Raw genomic sequence first — 23,143 nt, forward strand, 5'->3', positions numbered from 1 at the left:
TTCGGGCAACTAAGCTGAGCAATGGTGGTAAACACGAAAGATGTCATTACGTTTGGACTACCAAAGGATCAAATTTTTTGTTTATGGTGACCCGTGCTGAGGCCTTCTCTTTCCTAGTAGGTATTGCTCTGAAGCGGGCGGGGATAGCCTGGTTGGCAGGGAGCTGGACTCACGTATGTGAGAACGGGAGTTCGAGTCCAGCCGGCAGAAGACTCTCCGTGTAGTAAATGGTGACTGTCACGCGTTAAATCTGTCGGGTCACAAAGTCCTCTATGTTCTCATAACAAATCAATACTTCTGCGACTATTTAATTGGAGATTGCTCACTCTCTGGCTCAGGTCAAAATTACGATCTGTGGAAGAATGAATGGATGTGTGAATGGGTCCGCCTTATAAACGAGTGTGACGTATGGTTGTCGCATAAGTCGAATTCTTGGCCATAGAGGGCGCCACTGGAAAGAACGAACTGTCGCACCCCGCTGCCTTAATGGCTGACGACGACAACAATAAGATTGGTCAAGATTGAAGAAGTGTTCTCTTTCTCAACCGGTTGTGTACGTAATAGAACCGATTGAACCTCTTACCTTGCTTCGGAGATCACGAGCGATTAAATTTCAAAGTGGCTCGATCACGTTATTTGTCGAAGGGAGATGGTATGTATCGGTTGGCGTTTACTGGACTTTGGCTACAAATTTTGTTTTTACGCTTGCTCTGGACTTATTTGATTCTTTTAAATGTTTACGCAATGTCAGTATTAAGTTTGATTACAATGAGTTTGACTATATCAAAAATTGTCACAACGTGGTACAAATTGTAAATAGTATTTTTATTTTGAACGATTTCGATGAAAAGAAATATTTGTTTAGTCGTATGCATAATACATTATAATATTTGCAACAGAAACAAAATAAAATACTTTCTACAGTCACCAGGTCTAAAGAGAGAATAGAAGAGCTGGTTCACGCTTCTTTGAAGAAACTGTCGCCGCGCCAAACCTCCGATTTTTGCCTGTGACGTCACTGTGACTCAAAGCTTGAACTTTTACTTCATGTACAGAGTGTTCTGTTTAACTAGCTCTAACTTAAACACTTGTTAATTGTAATTAAGCTACCTAATATTTCGTCAAAAGTATGCATAGAAATAAAAAAAATTCAGAAATAGGTTGTTATTTAACTGCGGAATAGTTAGAAAAAGGATTTAAAAAATACACAACAAAGAATATAGTCTCCGAAAATAATGATATTCTAGACATCCGTGAATCGGCCATTTTGAAATTTAATCGCTCGTCAGAGATCACATTACTTATAAGGCAAAAATAAATATTCAAACATCAACAGTTAAGACGCTCCGCCCCGTTCGCGTTCTGTGTGTATGGATAGCAACCTTTTCCTGCTTGAAGCATTTTAGTTCTTGGAATATCGAATGTAACGATTCAACTAGGATATATTAAAAAATTTGACTTCCATCTTAGTTTTCAGATGTAATTAAAGTTATGTTAAAATTTATACATTATTTCCCATATGATTTAGAATACTCTATGAGAGATGGTCAATTTTTTTTATCACTTGTACGGGGTAGACATATATATGTATAAGTTTAAGAATGTTTAAGAATTTTAAACATTTTCATTAAAAAAAACATCAGTAAAAAATTTAGAGTGTAGTACTTATTTGTGTAAATACTTTACTCTTCAATGCTGGTAGAAATCGGAATTGAAAATTTTGTACATTTACCTTGTCAATTATTTGAACAGATATTAAATCAGCAACATTTTCTGAGAAGGTCTCCTTTCCTTTGACCTACAAAAGTATTCAGAAGTTTCAGTTCCGTGAAACTGAAAAAAAAATATGTACAGGACAACAATAAACGAAAATAAGGTAGAAACGTAGGGTGCATAATTTTTGTATTAAACTTCTATCACCATCAAAAATTCTCATTCTGTTTTTCGAAAGGGAGATGCCTTACGTTTTTGGTTTCAAGTAAAACAATAGAAGTATTTTATCCTATTTTGTGCCTTTTTAAAATTTTAGAATAATAAAATTTCGATTAGTATATTTGCTAAGAATCTCACGCTGCACCTATCGTTCGTGAGGCTACTTCCCCAATTTTTACTTAGATCTGAAGGGCAGTGGAATTTTCTCCAGATCCCTGTACCCATGGTCAACGACATGACTTTCGATTTCACAAATTTTACGAACATGTATATCGCATGTAGTCGATGGGTTTTAGCGGAGTCTAGGATCAAACCCCGGCACCTTCGGACCGGAGTCCACTGGGCTACCAGGATCCACAATGCTATGTCTAGACAAGGGAAATATTTTTTCCATATGTGTTTTTCCACGTTGATTTAAATAAGTTCAAACACGAGTCATTGGAATTGATATTTTATTTGTTGTAAGCATTTTTATGTATAAATAGTACCAGGGCTTGATTATCGCACGGGCTGAAAGGGACTTGCCCGTTGATATTTAAAAGATTTGAATTTGACACTTTATTCAAGTGTGATCCTAACCAATTCATTATCTCTTACAATAATTAAATTTTTATCAATAAGGACTTATCACATTAATGACACATATGTGTACGTTTGTTTGTATATATATAATATAGGCAATTGACCAATCAAATTCTCAATAAAGCGAGGCTTATCAGAGAAATTTAGAATTAAATTGATGCGGTATCCAAACGTATGATACAGTATTAACTATGCTAAAGGCAGTAGTGTAGTAGAATGAAATTTTTATTGAAATAAAAGCAAACAAATTTTATAGTCACTTGAAGTTTTGGAGCCCCCTTAGTCATAATTTTCCCAGGGTCCTAGATTATTGGGTTCTGATGAGGGTTATTTTTGTTTTGTTCTTATTTGCACTTTTGACGTTGCTATCTAGTTACTATCTACGCAAGATTTTTATAATTATTTTTTTTCTTTCACACTGAATCTAAAGACCTGGTTTCTTAGGACAGGACGCCGTCAGCTGGAAATCAGCGCTAACCTCTGATTGGTCCATTTGTGAGTTTGATAGTATACGTCATCGAACGCTCATCTTGAACTACAATTGCCGTCCAACTCAACTGCAGTTGGATTACAACGTGAAGTTAACCACAGAAGCAATGGCGGACAACATCCAACAGCACATTGAAATCAGCCAAGATTTTGACATTAAACATAGCTTCTTCATTAAACATAGCACTCTTCATTTAGCTCAGCTATAAAGTGTTTTTTCTTGGACAAAGTCATTATTTGCTCTCTAAAACACTGATCGACAATAATAAAATCAATACAAATTCGAAATAAATATTTGTTTACGTTATTAACGCATGCGCAATGAGAGATAATGTCTGCGTTGAACCGACTGCTCACGCTGAGCTAACAAAAAGTATTTTTTTGGCGTCAGCTCTACGTCAACTGTTAGATGACGCCCAGATAAGGCGCTAGTTCTAAGAAACCAGGCCTCGAGCAAAAAACCAGTATTTTGTTGGCATCAGCGGGACATGGACGTTACGCTGACGCCCAGATAAGGCGCTTGTCCTTAGAAACCAGACCTTAAGAAAATCAACTCGGAGTGGCAATAAAGCTAATAGATTAGAAGAAAATTGGTAAATTAATATAGGAAATTGTACTTTTTGTGCATAAGAACCCTAGTAACATCTGAACTATAAGTCCTATTGACTAATGTTTGGTCTTGTTTGGAACAATCGTTTATTTGTCTGGAAAGAAAACTTAAGGCCTGGTTTCTTAGGACAGGACGCCGTCAGCTGGAAATCAGCGCTAACCTCTGATTGGTCCATTTGTGAGTTTGATAGTATACGTCATCGAAAGCTCATCTTGAACTACAATTGCCGTCCAACTCAACTGCAGTTGGATTACAACGTAACCAGAAACCAGGAAACCAGACCTTTAAATGTATTGATAGGTACTGATCAGATATTGTATTTTTTTGAACGTAGAATTGTTTTAAATTATCTAGTGATAAATAGTCTAAAATATAGTCTAAATAGTGTAAAATATTATTGTCTAGTTCTATCATCTCAGACTTGGTTTTATTCGATTCATCAAAGACAAATATATACGAAACAATACTTTATTTTTTACCACTGTTACTGGATAGCTATATCAAATGCATAAATAAGTACGAGATAAAAAAAATATTTTTTTTATATAAAAATCCTTGCATCTAATGAAATACACTGGTTATCATAAATTAAGGAAAATTCACAAAAATCGCGATAACTCAAGAAATTACACATGGAATTTTATGAAACTTACCCACAATATACAACACATAGTAAGGTATTAAACAACATAAAAAGAAATTATCAGACATTAATAGTAGTATAGAAATTAGCACATGTATAAAATAAACAAATTGGAAGTATCGGTTTGCAATAGAAAAAGTACCTTTAATATGGAATATGATTGCCTCTAGAAGCAATACAGCACAAACAGCGATGTGTGATGCTTTCAATTATGCGGTCTATCAGTTCAATAGGAAGTGAGAGCCATTGCTCTTGTAAAGCAGTTGCAAGCGTGGCAAGGGTCTGAGGGGGCGGATTGATGGCTGATACACGCCTCCCTAGAGCATCCCAAACGTGCTCGATAGGATTCAAGTCCGGGGATCGAGCTGGCCACTCCATGCGAGTAATTGTTTCCTGTTGAAGATAATCATCAACAATGCGAGCTCTGTGTGGTCTTGCATTATCGTCCTGTAACAGGAAGCAATCACCAATTGCCCCGGCATATGGGCGCACATAAGCATCAAGGATGTTGTCTCGATAAACCTGAGCATTCACGGTTCCCCTTGGAAAGACATGGAGGTATGTGCGCCCTCCTAAGGATATGCCTCCCCAAACACAGACACTGCCTCTTCCGTATGCATCTCTTTCACGGATGTTTGATGGATGATAACGGGTCCCAGGTTCTCTCCATATCAAATAACGTCTACTGTCACTTTCTAGACTAAACCTGGACTCATCCGTAAAGAGAACAGGCCTCCATTGATCTGACGTCCAGTGGACATGTTGTCGGGCCCACTGCAAACGGTCTCTCCTATGGCGTGATGTGAGCGGCACGCAAATGGCTGGTCGTCTCGCATACAGACCACCTTCGTGGAGCCTTCTGCGCACAGTTGACGTTGACACCAACCTTCCGGTGGCTGCAGCAAGAGAGGATCTAAGATGTGTCGGAGTAGCGGTTCTATTCCTGCGTGCACTTAATGTCAAATATCGGTCATCGGCACTGGTCGTAACAGTTGGCCGTCCTTGACTGAACCTCCTAGATGCCGAATCTGTGGTTTGAAATTGCCTCCAAAGTCTATGAACCACAGATGGACTCACATTTAGCCATCTGGCCACTTCTGATTGACTCTGCCCTGCCTCTAGTCTCCCGATGGCTCTCCGTCGTAGTTCTTCAGGCAAATGATGCCTAGAGGTCATTATTACGAATTGGCTATCTCAGATTTTCAATGTCGCAATCACAGTAAAATTTGTGTGCTTTCTCTCAAACTTGGACTTTTATGCTCCAGGCAGATGACGTAAGCCGAGTGCAGCGCCACTAATTTGCATATTGCAATTTTACTCAGCTACTCTTAGTGGACAACATATGCAAATTTTGCACGGTTTGGCTTACTTTTGAAAGAGTTATCGCTATTTTTGTGATTTTTCCTTAATTTATGATAACCAGTGTATTATTTTTATTGATTGAAGTTAAATTTCATTCAAATCAGCATGAAAAATGCAGAGGAAACAATGCTTAATTTATTATAAGAATGTCAGATACAAAAATAAGTAGAAATCAATTTTTTGTACATAAAATTATAATAACTTTTAAATTATTAGTCTACCAAACTCGAACTTTGTTTTATTCGCTTTAACATAAAAAATCATCTGAAACAATGCCTTACTTGACTGTACAGATGATATTTAATTCTTAATGAAATTTTAATTTTAGCTTCTTTAACAACAAATGTTTTCAAGCATAGTACCGATTTTAACAATGAAATAATAACTATGGTATTTTTACTGTGATAACTATGATATTTATGAATTATAAAAAAAATTTCTCGTAAAAATTGCTATAATTAGAATCGCATTTTATATTCATTCTACGCCTAAAAATGTGTTTCTTTAGTGATATTTAATACTATTTAGATCATTCTGCAACGATGGTTAGCGCAAACTTGGCGTTGTTTACAATCTCTATTCAAAAAAGTGCAGCGAAAACTCAGGCCGTAGTTCAATAGAAAGTCTTTTTGATTCAATAAGTTATTAAAGTCTATTCTTTCTCTTCTACATGCATAAAAAGGTGAGTACATTTCTTATTGACATTTATATTTATTTTCAGAATTTTCCATTTTAATATATTTATAATAATTACAGCCTGAACATTTAGATTTTAGATAAAAATATACGTAATATTGTTTTTATTTTAATTAAACGCGAGTTTTTGCTCATTTTCGTTTCGATGAATTTTTCATTTTGACCAAAGTGCTTTCATTGCTAGAAGTAAACCATATAATACTCAAATATATGCTGAATATTGAGCAAAATATAGCATATATTTTGCTCAAATATATGCTAAATTTAAAATTTGATTTTGAACAAAAAAAAACAGCAAATAGTAAAAGCCGAATAGTTTTTGTGATATTATTTACAGATATATTTTTAATAGGAAACTAAGTTAATTATTGATACATAGATTTTGATTAATAAGACACTATTTAGTTCATTATAAACGTTTCTTTTTTGTTGCAATTAATGTAAAATTCGACAAGAAAATGTTTCCAAAACTATTTCACATTTCTTCTCCCAAGAAACCAAATATGCAAAAATTAAAAAAAAAAAAGTACCTATGAGCATTTTTATTTAGAGTTATAATATACTTGAATATATAGCGAAAATTGTTTTATATTAGCTTAAGTTGAAACTGAATTTTAAAATCTTTCCTGTATTTTTGGAGATAATCTGTCAAACCTGAAAATTCTCGAGCAGTGTAAATAAATCATGATTTGGAAATGATTGTGGGCAAATTTGCTGCTTAAGGATATTCTAATCTTCTAAGGTTTTCTTAGGGACATAATCAAGTTCTTTTTTTCTCACTTTTTCAGATAATAAATTTTTTTTTGGAGAAAAAAAACTCTAGAATTTCTTAATGTAAATTGGTGAATCGTATTTGATCGTATTAAATGCATGGCAGAACAATTATAACAAAAGTACTTACATTCTTGCCAATCTTTTCCAAAACATACTCAGAAAATTGATCTTGTAGGCAGGCAGATTTTTCTTTGTATTTTGTTGCATTAGCATCTCCTTTATGCATCATAGCATCTACAAACGTTACGAGAAATGCATGCATGAAATTGTAATGTATTTATGCGAATTGCATTCAAATACGATTATCGTATGTTTATTTGTATCATGAATATTTAATAAATACTACATTTCATAAAAATAACTACATTCAGCTAAATAATTATAAGTTGTTGTTAAAATCGCACCCCCTATGCCTGTTTAGGCATAGGGGGTGCGATTGTTCTTGTTTTCCAGTGGCGCAATCTATGGCCAAGAATTCGACTTCTGCCACACCATACGTCACACCCGTTTATAGGGCGGACCCATTCATACATCCATTTATTCATCCACAGATCGTAGTTTTGACCTGAATCAGAGAACGATCGATCTCTAATCCAGTACCCCCAGAGGTATAGATTTGTTATGGGAACATGGAGGACTCTTGCGACTCGACAGATTTAACGTGCATCAGTCACTTTACTGCACGAGGAGTCTTCGGTCGGCGGGTTCGAACCCTCGAACATGGGCCCAGCACCCTACCGACTAGGCTATCCCGGCCTTATAAGTTAAGTTAATAGAATAAAATAAAAGTATATAGCTAAAGTTAAAATAATTATATTTAATAATTAGATTTAATATAAATAATTTCATTACATAAAAGCATTACATTTTACTAAAGTAGCTAATTTTAATAAACTGATTATATTTTATTAATATATTGTAGGCTAATGGAAATGTTTTGTCTTTAACAGATTTTAAATCCCTAAGAGACTTTATTAAGAGACATTTAATAAAGATATTTTTAAATTCTTATTTCTCAAAATGTAATAAATTTCGTCCCCCCCCCCCTCTCCTACATACGTGTTGAACAATTAGGAGCTTTGTGCTATTTCTTTTTCTTTTTTTTCACTGAAAGTGGGAGTTTTAAAGTTTTGAACATTTAAATTAAAACCATAAAAAATTAAGAAATTTTTTTCCAACTCAGCAAATCTTTTAAATTTGTTTTAAAATATGAATCATTTTTTTTAAAAAATTACACTTAATTCATCGTTAGATTGATTTTAAATAACATTTGTCAACTCAAAGTTCTCCTTTCGCTTTTTTGATCCATCCTTTTGAACTTGATTTTAATGTTTTAATAAATTACTTTAAAATTCGCCATAATTTTTTTGAAATAGACGATTAAGATTTATTCCTTTGGGATCAATATTACTATTGCAATATAAAAAGAATGCGATAGTGAAATTAGTCATGTGAGATAGGGTGTTGATGGTCTTATGACGTACAATAGGTTTTAAAAAGTATAGGATGTTGAATATTACTTACCGAGTACCATAGATATTCCATGACCAATTTCATGCAAAATAATATATCCTACAGAACCTAAATTCAGCACGCTGATAAAAAAGAGATAAATTTTAAGAGTGAAATATTTTTCTAAAATAAATTTTAAGATTTACTACACGATAAAAATTATTAAGTTTAACAGCTTACTTTAGATTATTTCTGTACGAAAAAAAAAAAAAAAAAAGGAACTAAATTACTGTTCAGCTTTCACGAGAATTCCTAGTGCAAATCTACGGTTTTCTTCTACTATGGAACGAATGAAATCGTTTCCCATTGGAAATATAAAAAATTGTATATAATTCTCCCTACCTACATGAAAAAGAAAAGATTGACACCACAACCTTATCCTCGTAACCATGGTAACAGTCAGCACGCGAATCGGGTGCCTGAAGGAGTTCTCGGTATAGCTATTCGACCTTATTCTCGACCACGTTTCATGTTCTCCACGGTAGGAGGTAGTATTTGTAGAGGTTGTTTTAACTTCCGGTATAAGATTCAGGTAGAAGAATTTCTGCTGGTGTAAACCAAATTGCGCTAATCCGCATCTTAACGATCTTGTAATTGCATATCAATTTAGGATAATTTTCCGAAGTACCTTTATTTATATCTTTATATGATATTTTAAAATATGAGAAGCACATTTTTTCACAAAAAACACGGCACAAAAATTAAATTAAGAAAAACTAAGTATTCCGACTATATACAAACAAATCCGGAGCGTCTAAAAAAGAAATAGTCTCTTTAATGCTATGACGTCAGAAGAGGACCTCAAGACTTCCGGTAGCTTTTGTTTTTTTTTTTAGGATAGATGGTGAATATAGTACTTGGAGGTTCATTAATATATGGCTGTTTGTTTTATTTCCCTTTTATATGGTACTAATGGGCTGTGCCCCCTGATCGCTAACGCTCGCCAACTCCCGAAAATTTTTTCGCAATCTTATATGGTTTGCTTCGCAAACCAAGCTCGCCTCGCTCGCTACGAACTTAGGTGAACTGCAAATGCACAAAATTCTAAGAATTCAAAACAATCATTCAAATCCGTATAACAGCTTTTTTCTTTTTAAAAAGAAATTACATCTTCTTAGTAAATACTGAGTCATTAAAATAAATTTGAATTCAAATAAATGGCATGTAATTCGTTAAACCTATTAGAAATGTGCTATAGTATAAAATCTTAACATAAAATTTCTAAAAATAAATTCGTGATATAAATCAAAAATCGTCAAATAAATTCGTAATATTTAAGTTCGTGAAAAAAAGCGCTTTCGACAAAATACTGAAAAAAGATTATATCGACAAAGACTACTAACTTCTTCCTAGCTTATGCTCTCTCTGGTTATTTCAGTTTCCGTTTTTAAAAGCGCTATATGTTGAGCCATCACAGCTAGACTTGGCATGTGACATTTTTAGCGGCAATCATTGGTCGATTTTCTAGAGTTGCCATTCGGGGAGTTGTAATGAGGTTTTTTTTCATCGCCGTGTAAGAGAAATATATATATATAGATATTTGTAAACATTGTAAGTTTAAGTAGCTGAATTCTTCCTAGGAATACTTATTTAACTTGATAAACACTTGTTTGATACGTTCCCGTTAGATGGTGGTATAATTTTGATTATCATGTTCGACTATTCCTTGTTAATATTTGATTGTTAACATTGTTTTGAGTTGAAGGTTCCAAGTGGCATTTTACTGGATTGAAGAAAATTAGCATTAAAGTTTTTACGTTATCCTTTTTCTTTCTACATAATTTCACAAAAAATCGTGTTTTTTGTATATAACGCACCGAAGGTAGCTCAATTATGAAGGTGTAGCTGTTTTGATTGGAAAGCATTTCGAATGTTGTTTCAAGAATGCATCAGCATGCATTATGATTTTTATTCCATACGTACAAAAGAGATATTTGAAGAATTTAACTTTTTATGGGAAAAAAATCAGATGTGAGAGGAAATAAAGATTTTGTTTGGCTCTTTTGTCCGTAAGTTGTCAATTAGTAAAATCTATAAGCCTTAAAACTCTCAGTTGAACTATTCGTGTCTCAGAGTTCGAAATCTTGGTGTCTTAATATGCTGCCAAAAAAAAAAAAAATTCTATGAATTTGAGTCCTATGTTTTTAGCCAAATTCTCTTAAAATCTTCCTCCAACCAATTCTGAATTTTTTGAAAGAGGACTAGGTCTATTAAAAAAGCGAAAGTGATTAAAAATCAAAACAAATTTAAAATAGTAAAGAAAGCTTAAAATTTCTAATTATTTATGTGAATTATATACCTAATAAATAAATCTTATGAAAGTTTTTTTAAATATTTCAGGGAAATGCAAAATAATTCTTTTAAGTTCCCCTTATTCGTTTGCCATATTTAATTCAATTAAACCCCATACTCCTAGTCCGAACCTGAGGTTAAAAAATATCTTGTTTTGTGGTATAAGTGAGTGGTTACTTTTAACGCAACAAAATAATAAATTCAAAAATATAGAAAAAAAATCAAAATTGAAAATGAATCTTGCATCAATTAATTTTAACTAACAATCAATGAAGTAAACCAATCACATAAGAATTGATTGATATTATGTTTACAGAAGTTTATAGGGACTTTAACTTTACAAGTTTGGAGTAATGAAACGTATAAATTTATGAGGAAAATATCTTAAATATAAGTAAAGATTTATAAACAAGCGTTTTTTTTAAACACGCTCAGTATCAAAATATATCTAAAACTTTACTAAAATATAGTTAACTTTTGGTATACAAATTAACAAAAACTTGCAACAATATTGCTAAAATCAGCGCTCGAAATTTACTCAGTAAAATAGCTTTAAAAAAACCCCGAAAAAGGCAATTGGTCATTTGATCTTATAACAAATAAATTTTCTGCATTAATCAAAACCCGCGTCATAATACATAAAAATCCATCATCTGGTCAAATGGCTTTTAAAATTTAAAGTTTTTGTTTCGCGAACTATAAATTTAATAATGAAATTACGGAAATGATAGAAAGAATTTCTTACCTTGGTCTATTAAAGTGATAGGCTGGTGGATTAAGAATTCCATATCTAAGAACTGAATACATAGATTGTAAATAATAAGAACTCATTAAATAGTTGTTGTTTTGATTATTTTTATTATTATTTAACTATTGTTATTCATTGAATAACTTTTGTGAACAAAGAATCTTTTAATTTACAGCAAAGATTTAACATCAAATAGTTTTATACTTAAGAGGAACATATAAAATTTTGATTTTGCTGCTGATGACAAAAGATTAAAGAACAAAAGATTAAAAAAAGAATAGATTTTAATCTGGTATTTGTCATGTTACGTAACTCGTTACTATTTCTGTAATCTGGCCATTTACTACTATGTGACAACACTTTGCCACTTGTTAGACAATATTAAGGCAGAAGAGTGAGCTTCTTCCTGTTTTGAAGTGGCGCCATCTGTAGCCTAGAATTTGTCTACTGATGCACACATACGACATAGCCCGTTTCACAGGGAGGACACATTCACGCACTATCCATCCATCCATCTGCAGATCATTATTTTGACCCGATTCTGAGCACGATCATTCTCCGATCCAGTACCCCTACAGGTATTGATTTGTTGTGGGAATTTGGAGGACGTCGTGACCCCGATAGATTCAGCGTTAACCATCCACCATTTTGCACACGGGGAATCTTTGAACGATCAAACAGCAGACCCCTTGAACATGGACCTACCGCCCGATTAAACCGGCAATCCAGGTCATAAAACATCAAAAGCCAAAAAATTCAAAAAGCAACAGATTTCTTTCAAATCTAGCCAAATTTTCTGTTCATTTCCGAATGTTCATTGTTCTAAAAAAATCATCTGCTTTTAAATATATATCAAGAATGATAACTTTTCCTACATCTTTTTATCAACGAAGTTCTCGTTACATTGTCAACTAATTTGATAGATATCATCATTACCAACATCGCATTCTATATCCGTTTTCCCAACAGACAAGATCTACAAGCCTCAGCAGTGCAGCCGGAGACATGACCACGAACCAAAACATGCCTACACTGCTTGCCTACTGACCATCTAAACCAACTGTACTCCGTTGCGAGTTAAGAAAAGACCATTGCGGTATAGGATTTAAGTAATCAACCGCGACAGCATATAGTTTCATTTTATTTCGTTATCAAATTATACAAATTCGCGTTCAAAGCAATATAAAAGGCTTTTAAAAATTAAACACGTCAAACAGAAATTTAATTCGTGCTATCTTTTATGATATATATCATAGAACTATTAAAAAAGGTTATAGTTTTGCAGTCTTACTGGCGACACATTTGGTTAAATAAGGGGAACATTCGCTCTTGAAAAAGAAACAACTATACGATATTACAAGAGCACTGGGTTTGATTGGACTATTAAAAATGGCGCGACTTATGCTGACGTGCCATTAGCAAATCAGAATTTCACTTTCCTTTCGCTATAGAAGAAAATCGTCTGTAAGAAGCAATATTTATATTCTTTCATCACTTTCTTTAATTGCGAACAGAAGGGAATATTTTTATTACAACTCTTAGATTTCATTTTTATTAATTCTTATTACTTGCTCATTGTTTATTCATCAAGTTTAGTTTTCCTCATTTCGCACAATTTAAAAAAGCAAGCAAAAAGAAAGCTGTGCAACGTTGTTTCGAGAGTTGGCGATGTTGATATTCGTTCGCACTAGGAGCTTGGCCTACATTTGGCAGGCACTCAGATGCAAACTGGCTCTCTCTATAGGAATAATGTTTTTTTTTAAAAACTTGCAACAGAGTATAGTTGGATTCTAAATACATCAAACACTCTTCGATAATGAATTCAATGCTTGAAGCATTTAGATTCTCATCAAAAACACTAGTTTTGAATGATGTAAAGTCATAATGAAGACAATAAAGATTTAGATGTGACTAGGAGGCTTCGCCCCCTGCTCGCTGGCGCTCGCCAACCCTCGGAACTGCTTTCGCAGTTCATTTCGGATTGCTTTGCAATCCGATGCTCGCTTTACTCGCTCATTGGATGCGTTCTTAACTTTTAGCTTTTGTATACTTTTTTGAACACAGAAGTTCCGAAAACTTTTCACTGTAGAAAATTCTAAACCTGTGCATTTCAATATTAATTTGAAATTGCAAACAGTTCACATATTTTTCTTAATCACACTATCCTAAATTTCAGTTGTTGAGAAAAGTGACTGCTGTAAGTTTTGTTTTGAAGCCTTTCCCACCAGAGGGCTAAAACCATGTGTTGTAAAACAATATGAAATAGTACTGAACTCCGGATGTAAAGCATCGGCTTCGATGAAGATAATTTTGTGAGAAATGTTTTGATAATTCGATGAGAATTCAGTCGATTAGACATATGATTCTCACTACGTGCCCTTGCGCGCCGAAGCCTATCGATTAAAACGTATTAGCGTTTTATATAATATAGATTAGCCATATGATGCGCACTACGTGCTCTTGCGCGCCGAAGCCCATCAATTAAAAATGAAAACTGTTGCCAACGCGAGAAAAGAAATATCATCGGTTTTATTGATACATACGTACTAGCGTTTTATATAATATAGAAGATAGATAGATTAGCCATATGATGCTCACTACGTGCTCTTGCGCGCCGAAGCCTATCAATTAAAAATAAAAACTGTTGCCAACGCGAGAAAAGAAATATCATCGGTTTTATTGATATATACGTACGTATTAGCGTTTTATATAATAAGATAGATATGATTTTACTTACCAATATGTCGTCCAAAAACAGCATTTACAACAAACATGCTGAAAGATAACATTAAAGTTATCAGTAAAAATTTTCAGATGAAATCGTGCCCGAAATAAAATACATTACTCTATACTAAATTATACGTACATACTTAAAACAATTTTCAAGCTTAACCTGTAAAATAACTTAGCCTTCAGATGACCCACTAGTGCTTAAGAAAATGGTGTAATATTTATTAAAAATGTATTACAGTGAAGCCTCTCGGGAGCGACTACTTTCTGTTCCGCAGTAAAATGGTCGTTAATGAAGGTTGCTCGTTCTTAGGGGTTATTTCCCTTAACCTCAAAACCTTACCGATGGTTCATGATTTTTCGCATACGATTTAAATTTTCGTTCCTGTCATTTTCTTTGCGCGGAAGTGACACTTGTGTTGACCTCATGTAATCCGGATCGATGAATGACATTTAGCTACAATAAAGATGATCCCTACTGATATGTAAAAACAAATTTACCAATTATAAAAAGGATAGAACAATTTTAAATGAATAAACAATTAGGCTTTTTTGTTTACGTTTTCATATAATTTTATATCATAAAAATTAGTTAGCTTTAAAAGATGAGAATTTGTTTGTTTAAGTGATTAGTTTTCTCTGAAAAAAATTTTTTTTTCTCATTTAACTTTCAACTCTAAAAATAAATCATTAATAGCATCGTCATTAGTGCACTCTGATTGCATCATGAGATTGTAGATCTCTTTCAAAGATCGTTAAAAAAAGCTCTCCAAATAAGAACCTCACAAATATTTTGAATAGAATTTACTCTATTTATTTGTTTTGTTATTTTTTTGTTTTGATAATTGGTGCTGAGGTTTGCCCGGTCGCTGGATGAGGTTTTGTTAGTCTCTCCTAAACATAAAGTCAATGTAAAAATTCCTTGCCCCCAAAAGGGATTGTAAGAAGAAAGAAGAGGAGGTCGCTACACAGAGGTGGTCTTTCTTGGAGGTTTCACAGCACATGATTTGTATAACTTTAATTTTAGCAAGGTTTTTGAAATTATGCATTACTCTTTGTAAAGGCACGTGAAGTATTTTTCCAACTGTAATAATTTTTAAATACTTATAAGAAGCTATTTTAATACCTATGATTTGAACAGCAATCTGATGGTAACTTCAACAAAGAAAAAATTTATAAAAGGCTTTGTTTGCATAAAAGTAGTTACAGTAAGGGTACGTGGGATCAGGAAAAGAGTCCAACACACAGGAGTTATTTTTTCTTGTATATTATGCGATCGTGCATTGGACCATTTCTCGTTGAAGTTGCACAGACAGAATTTATAAATTTAGTAATTTATAAGAACAGAAGTGGCCGGGATAGAATGGTTGGCAAGGGGTTCAAATCTAGCCGGCTGAAGGCTCCCCGTGTAGTAAATGGTGACTGGTACACGTTAAATATTTTGGGACAAAAAGTCCTCCATTATCTCTTAACAAATTGTACCATTTGGGGTACTGGATTCGAGATTGATTGTTCTCTGGTTCAGGTCAAAATTACGACATGTGGATGGATGTATGAATGAATCCGCGCAATAAACGGGAGTGACGTTTTAGTGTGGAAGGATTCGAAATCTTGGTCATAGATGGCGCCACTATGTAATAAGAACAATCGCACTCCCTTGCTTTAATGCCCTACGACAACGACAACATAAGAACAGAAGTGCAAGCTAAAGACCACTTCTTTAGAGATGATAAAATTTTGTAAATCTCACTGAAAAAATGGTCTTTAAAATTGAATTAATTTTAAGTGATAAACTAAATGAACTGTTCCTTATAAAACAGTCTTTCCTAAAATTATTTTAATATTATATTAATAGGAAAAAAATGGTCCTATGAAGGGTCTAGGACAATCATTAAAGAATACCTTGCTTTTGAATACTAAATGGTATTTAAAATAGGACATCATGGGGCAACTCTGTTTCGGTCAGACACAAAGAAAATCGTCAAACTGTTATTGACGGTATTTCTATGTATTTATGTCAATTTACGATTCTTTTTTCCAATTATTTTTTAATTGTCAGCTTCGGATATTTTATTTTCTCTTTTTTCTTGTGCAAGAAGTTGAAAATTATATTTTCAATTAATTTTTTTAAAAGTCTTTTTAAAATAATTTTTTTTAAATATCTTTTTTGTAAATTAATTTTAAAAGATTTTGAATCAAATTTGACTAATTTTTATAAAAAATTCAGTTAAAAGTATAAATGATTTTTTTTTTTTTTTTGGAAAAATAATTTAAACTTTGTTTTAAATGTGAAGAACTTACCTATCGTCATTAAATCTGTAAAAATTGGATGATAAAGTATGCTTCAGCTTGACCTTCTGGTATTCTGAAATGTTCCAGAAAAAATTGTCCTTGGAGGGTTCGAACTGAAAGTAAATAATTTCTTTTAAAAGTTGCAAACATAGCTTAAATAATCATATTGAGTTCTGAATCAAATGGATTAGACCTTAGGGCGCTTTTTCATTACACGACACGATAACGACAAAACGGATCCGATTGTCGGCGAACGACATAGGGTCAAGTAAAATACATGGTCAGCAACGGAGCGCTTTTTCACTCACCGATACGATAACGATTATGTCGTATCCGACAAGGCGATATCGTTTGTCGGAATCAAATGTCGGTTAGGCAAGCAAATTTCTCCTCAAATCATGGCGATTTTATTAGTTGTTGTGTATCTTTCCTATTTTTTTTCCTCTTTTGATATCATTATTTTATTCTTTTAATCAATTTTAATATTTTATTAGATCATGTCAAATGTAAAATTCGAAAATAAAAGTTTTATATAATTTATTCTCATGTCTGGTTGTAAATTTTTAATTTCATGAAGTTGCATTTTTTACATTATAATGAGGTTGAAAGACGTAAACAATCATAAAAGTTTCATTGAAAATTTTTATAAATTCATTATATGCTTTAATGAAGGGATGGTATTTTTTATAATAGTAATGGTTTGATAAGAAGGCAAATAAAGACCCTTATGTATTTCAAACAGAACTCGATCTAACTACTGGTTTCTGCTTGATTGAATAATATAAAGTTTGTTCCCTGATTCAACTGAAACATTTTTTTAAAACATGATAGAACGGCTTCATAAGATAAATTTGATAAAACTCATTTAAAAAATCATCTAAAAAGATTATTCTAAATGAAACTAATATTTTAATTCGATTTGAAAAAAACGTTAATACTTTAAAACATTTAAAGAATTTAAGTAATGTTAAGTGATTACATACATAATTTTAAGGGTAGATTGGCGGCACTTAAAAACCGCCAAATCTGTAGCTGCGGTGGCGTTAATACGTAAGTACCATTTCGTGCACCCAAAAACGTTTCTGCACTGCTAGCTTTTTTCTTCTAAAATAAAGTAAGTAGTTTGAGACGACGATTATCATCCGGCATATTTAAAGTTTGCAGAAAAAAATCACAGCAGAACACAAGCAACTGCTCACTTGTTGGGTCTTTGTGCCAACTAAATTAAATGGACGCCAATTTACGATACTACCAATAATTTTATCAAAAAAATAGCATATTTTATTTCTGAAACATTTTAGAACACAACAACATTTATTATATATCTAACTCCGTTGCCAAAACGAATTCAAAACTAAAACTTATAATTTTTCAAAACACGTTCAAATAAATTATTTAAATTTTATGTCTCTACACACTCAAGCTCAAAACATTGAATGAACAAGAATTTCTACTTCTCGGACTAACGATATCGGACAAGTGAAAAAACAATTGCTTAAACGATCCGGCAACGACATTGTCGTTCACACATTTGTCGATATCGTGAACGTGTAATGAAAAAGCGCCCTTACAGTATGAAGCTTAAAATGAAACAATAGAATTTAAAAAGGAATTCCAAATTTTAACTAATAATCCAGTTTTTACATAAACGCATAACTAAAGAAAATAATTGCTGATACTATACGTTTCTTAATCATCGTCTAAAGACGGTGATTACATTAGCTGTTAAATAATATATTAAAATAATATATTAAAATAATATATTAAAATAATATATTAAAATAATATATTAAAATAATATATTAAAATAATATATTAAAATAATATATTAAAATAACATATTAAAATAATATATTAAAGCGTATATAAGTATAAATTTTCTGAAAGCTTATCAAAATAAAATTTACTAAGAACTGCTCATAGGACTCTCAAATTTAGGATTAGGGGTTATTTTCGCCAAAGAGAATAAAAAAGCAGTACCCGAAGCATAGCTCCGATTTCAAATTATATATAACTTGGCGAAAAGAATTGTTCGAACGGGTACGTATTTCCCCAATGTTAAGTGAACATACGCGATAGCATTTGAAGCACAGAAGTGACAGCAGCATCATTCTCCAAGTTTATAAATAAGGTGAGAAAAGTGCACTACAGATTACGTAAGATTTACAAATCAGTTCACATGAGAGTATTTAAAATGAATGCAAAGTTGAGATAAAAGGGAAAAATCAGTGCAACGCCCAGAAATAAAATTTTTGTGTGGCAGAGAGTATTGCGAGCGGCTGAGAGTAAAGGGAGAGTAATGTGAACATTTATCATTAAATGGTGTTGATTATGACGAGCACTGTCTGAAACAAACGACGATGAACAAATCATGCAAAAGTTTTCGTTATTTCCGCAGTTCAATAACAAATCTGAATAGTGACAGAGCAAGCCAAGATATCCAGTTAATCTATCGTTTCTGTTAATGAACTTATTCTGCATCTTTTTTTGCACAACTTTACATTACTTTGCAACTTTATATCTATCCGATTTGCAAATGCTCTCACGCGAACAGGTTAATCAGTTTGCATGCAGTTTGCATCTTTTTTTGCACAACTTTACATAATTTTACAACTTTATATCTATCCGATTTGCAAATGCTCTCACGCGAACAGGTTAATCAGTTCGCATCTTTTTTTGCACAACTTTACATAACTTTACAACTTTATATCTATCCGATTTGCAAATGCTCTCACGCGAACAGGTTAATCAGTTTGCATGCAGTTTGCATCAGTTTGCATCTTTTTTTGCACAACTTTACATAACTTTACAACTTTATATCTATCCGATTTGCAAATGCTCTCACGCGAACAGGTTAATCAGTTTGCATGCAACCTATGGTGCATTCCTTTTACCTTCCTTTATGACCTTAAATCTTTTATGGTTCTATGCATTTCGGACGCTATTACAAGTGTCCATTTTTTATTTCAGCAACCCTTATAATTCAAATAGACATGTTGTTTTTTAAAAATTAAACCTTTTAGAACATGGAAATTTTGGCGAGATCTTTTTCCACTTTCATGAAATTCCTTAACTTCAATAAATAATTAAAAGGCGCAGCAAGGAAAATTTAATTTTTTTCTTTCTATTATTGGATTTATGAAGTCCACTGCGTAAACCAGTTGTTTTATTCGTAAATTTAATTAGGCGATAAACACCAATTTAAGATTCTGGACTTAAATTAGGATTGCACAAAGCCCTATCATTCTTAACTTATGCATATTTTTGAGGTTTTATTTTTTACTCTAAAAGCGTTTTAAATCCAGGTAGTGCTTATGAACTGCATTAGGCGCTAGAAAGAGACAAATGAGTATTAATAGGAACTGGCATCCAAACTTATTTTCATGATTTAAAATTCACTCTAGGTCTGATTGAACTCAACAGTGGTTGGTCAGATGTTAAAAATTCCTTCTCTTAATTTATAACATTAACTTAAAGCTATTAATGTAGAATATAAGAAATGTATTGACTAATATTTTAAAATATCTATGCAAAAATCGGTGATTATAGAGCAACTGTATGTTGAACTGTATGAGGATATACTGTAAGTTTTTTAGCGCAATTGTTAATTCGAATTCTCTTAAATTAAAATATTTTTTTAATTGAAAGGAAAAAAATCTAAATTATGTTACTTTGTAGCTTTGGTGGAAAATAAACTTAATATTTATTTATTACTTAAGGTTAAAAAAAATTAAAAAGAAAATTGTTTTTAGATTATTGACTTTTTTTTTAACGAGTCGTAATACGAGGGTTGTAAATTAAATAGTGGCAACTTAAGCTTGAAACTCACAAAAGGGCGCGCATGCGTAAATAGGGTATGGGTGCGGTGAGGTGGCGCTGTTGTCGATGTGCAGAGTGCAAAAAACAGTCGATTTGCTTAGAAGGGTAGTTGTTGCGTGGCGTTAAAGTGAGGAGTTTCATTTCCAACGCTTTAAAGCATGTTGTGAAAAGGCTTAATGACGAAAAAAGACGAGATGCTTGAATCCATCGTGCTACTGTCCTATATGGTAAAGCATTTGCTCCAAAGGCTTCCACTAATCCTCGATAGCATTCTGTTGCATTTTTGCCACGGGCAACCTCGATTGTAAGCCACGACCGCTGATCACTTTTTGAAAACATGCTTTAGAGCAATGGAAACAAAACTCCTCACTTTAACGCCACACAACAACTACTCTTCTAAGCTAATCGACTTTTTTTTGCACTCTACACATCGACAACAGCCCCACCTCACAGCTCCCATATCTAATTTGCGCATGCCCGTCCTTCTGTGAGTTTAAAAGTTAAGTTGCCACTATTTAATTTACAACCCTCGTATGACAATATATATTAAGGGTAAGAATTACGAAATAACACTTATTAAATTGTACCGAATTGGTTTAGAAACCAAACATAATCTTTAGTGATATAGAAATTGAGTAACTTAATATATACTTACCTTTAACATAAATTGGGAGAAATTACTAAGAAGTTTCTCATATGGATTTAATTCAATAGAACGGAACTGAAATAATGAAATGAATTGAACTGAGCAATACAAAGCAGAAAATGAAATTAAATTAAACATCAGAGTGTATAAAAAATTTAAGAATGAATAATTAAATAAATATTACTTTGGCAAAAGCAACAGAAATGGAAATATAGCATTAAAAAACTCAATAGACGGAATTTTTTTATGAATTATGTGGTCCATACTTTTTTTTAATCTCAATGGTGTGCAATTAAAACAATGAATAAAATATTTATTTAAAATTATAAAGACATTGTAATTGTAACTATTAACTTTCCGTACTCTTGTTAAATGATCTCTTTGACGAAAAAAATAACGATTTTTTATAATAATCCAAAGTTTAATAAGCATTAAAAACAAATTTGAGGATGAAGTTGTAATCGAGCAAAATTATTTGGGCTGATTTATTTGATTCCGATTGAATGGGAAACTCAATTATTTGTTTTGGGAGCTCTTAATCAAATGTTTACTATTTTGATCAAAAATGCTATTTAAAATGCTATGATCAAAAATAACTATTTTGATATCAAAAATGCAGTGGCGTATTTCAGCTAAAAAACAACCTAAATGCAAATTTTTGGGAATTTTTTTTATAAAAATAAAAATCCTTTTAGATATTAGTCATAGTATTTGAAAAATGTTTAACAAAATTTGACATATATATATATATATATATATATATATATATATATATATATATATATATATATATATTCCTTTGATTTTGTAACTTAGCCGCCTGAATTAATTAAAATATCTTAGGTAGTTGTCTTCTTAACTTATGCAAAATTTAGTATCTATATTAATTTCTAGTGTTAGTATCTTTGTATCTTTTAATTTTATTGTTACTGATACACTTGTACATGAGTAAGTATAATTAATATTTAAAGTCCACTTTCAATCAATATCATTAATTATCAAGGAATAGGGGCAATAATTATCAGAATAGGAAAGAATCCTAGAAAAGGCCAGGACCCACTCCGGGCTGTCGCGTCAGTAATAATGGATTATATCTCTTAAAACAAAACCTTAGCTGCATGACAGTAGATTGGTAGATACTAACGTGAAGATGATGAGTTAGTTGGGTTGACAAGTCTTAGTTTGGAAACTATCTATACCGGGACGGGTAGTTTACGAAGTATAAGTAAAGTATCTAAAAATCCGATCATTGAAAGAAAAGTTATGCGAAAGGGAACTTTTATTATTTTGCTCATTGTAACAATTTTTAGACAAAAAAAAAATTGTTTTGGAGAATACAATGATTGCTAATCGAGAGAGAAAAACGAAGAAAATTAAGAAAAATAATAAGTTTTATTAAATTTATTTTATTATTTTAACTTATTTTTTGAGTTCTATATACTTGTAGCTTATGAGCAATAAATAAAATTTATTATTTATCTTACTTTTATTCGTTTTTCTCTCTTTTTTTTCCTTTTTGAGCTATATTTTAACTTTAATCTTTTTAATGTGGAAATTTAAAATGGTGCATTTTGTTTACCAGTTCATGAAATGCTCGTTTTGTTGAATTATCAATCCATTCTTGCTCTACAGTATAATTTCCAGCTTTAATTAGGAAGTTTTTAAACATATCATTAATCTGAAATAAGGAAGAAAATGTATTCTTAAAACTAATATCAGTAAAGTAAATTTAAAAAACAACATTTTAAAGTAAGAAAAAAAATATTTTTTCACTTGAGTATAATTTCAATAATTTATGTAGTTTCAAAAATTCGCTAATAACTAGCCAAATTATTATAATAACTTTTCTCCTCTATTTTGATGATGTTGCAGAATTAAAATTTCACATTTTTTTAAGCATGCTTAATTTATATTCTTCTGTTTTATGACCTTTCTTTAATATTTGGTACGACCATTTTTGCCTGAATTAAAGTAGTGATTTGACGTGGTATGAATTCGATATGCATTTTATTTATA

General features: G+C 32.2%; 1 protein-coding gene across 1 annotated transcript in view; it reads right to left on the reverse strand.

Annotated features, from left to right (window-relative positions):
* LOC107450772 (neprilysin) overlaps positions 1 to 23,143 on the reverse strand; it is a 68,473-nt gene that overhangs the window by 18,444 nt on the left and 26,886 nt on the right. The window contains exons 12-19 of the mRNA XM_087154169.1: positions 22,707 to 22,805; positions 21,137 to 21,202; positions 16,672 to 16,775; positions 14,378 to 14,415; positions 11,638 to 11,689; positions 8,613 to 8,683; positions 7,216 to 7,322; positions 1,733 to 1,798 (exon numbers count right to left, since the gene is read on the reverse strand). Coding sequence (XP_087010295.1) covers positions 1,733 to 1,798; positions 7,216 to 7,322; positions 8,613 to 8,683; positions 11,638 to 11,689; positions 14,378 to 14,415; positions 16,672 to 16,775; positions 21,137 to 21,202; positions 22,707 to 22,805 — 603 coding nt within the window. The remainder of the gene's footprint in view (positions 1 to 1,732; positions 1,799 to 7,215; positions 7,323 to 8,612; positions 8,684 to 11,637; positions 11,690 to 14,377; positions 14,416 to 16,671; positions 16,776 to 21,136; positions 21,203 to 22,706; positions 22,806 to 23,143) is intronic.

Source organism: Parasteatoda tepidariorum, chromosome 10, assembly GCF_982258835.1.
Source record: "Parasteatoda tepidariorum strain Cologne lab strain chromosome 10, Ptep-v5.0, whole genome shotgun sequence".
Taxonomy (NCBI): domain Eukaryota; kingdom Metazoa; phylum Arthropoda; class Arachnida; order Araneae; family Theridiidae; genus Parasteatoda; species Parasteatoda tepidariorum.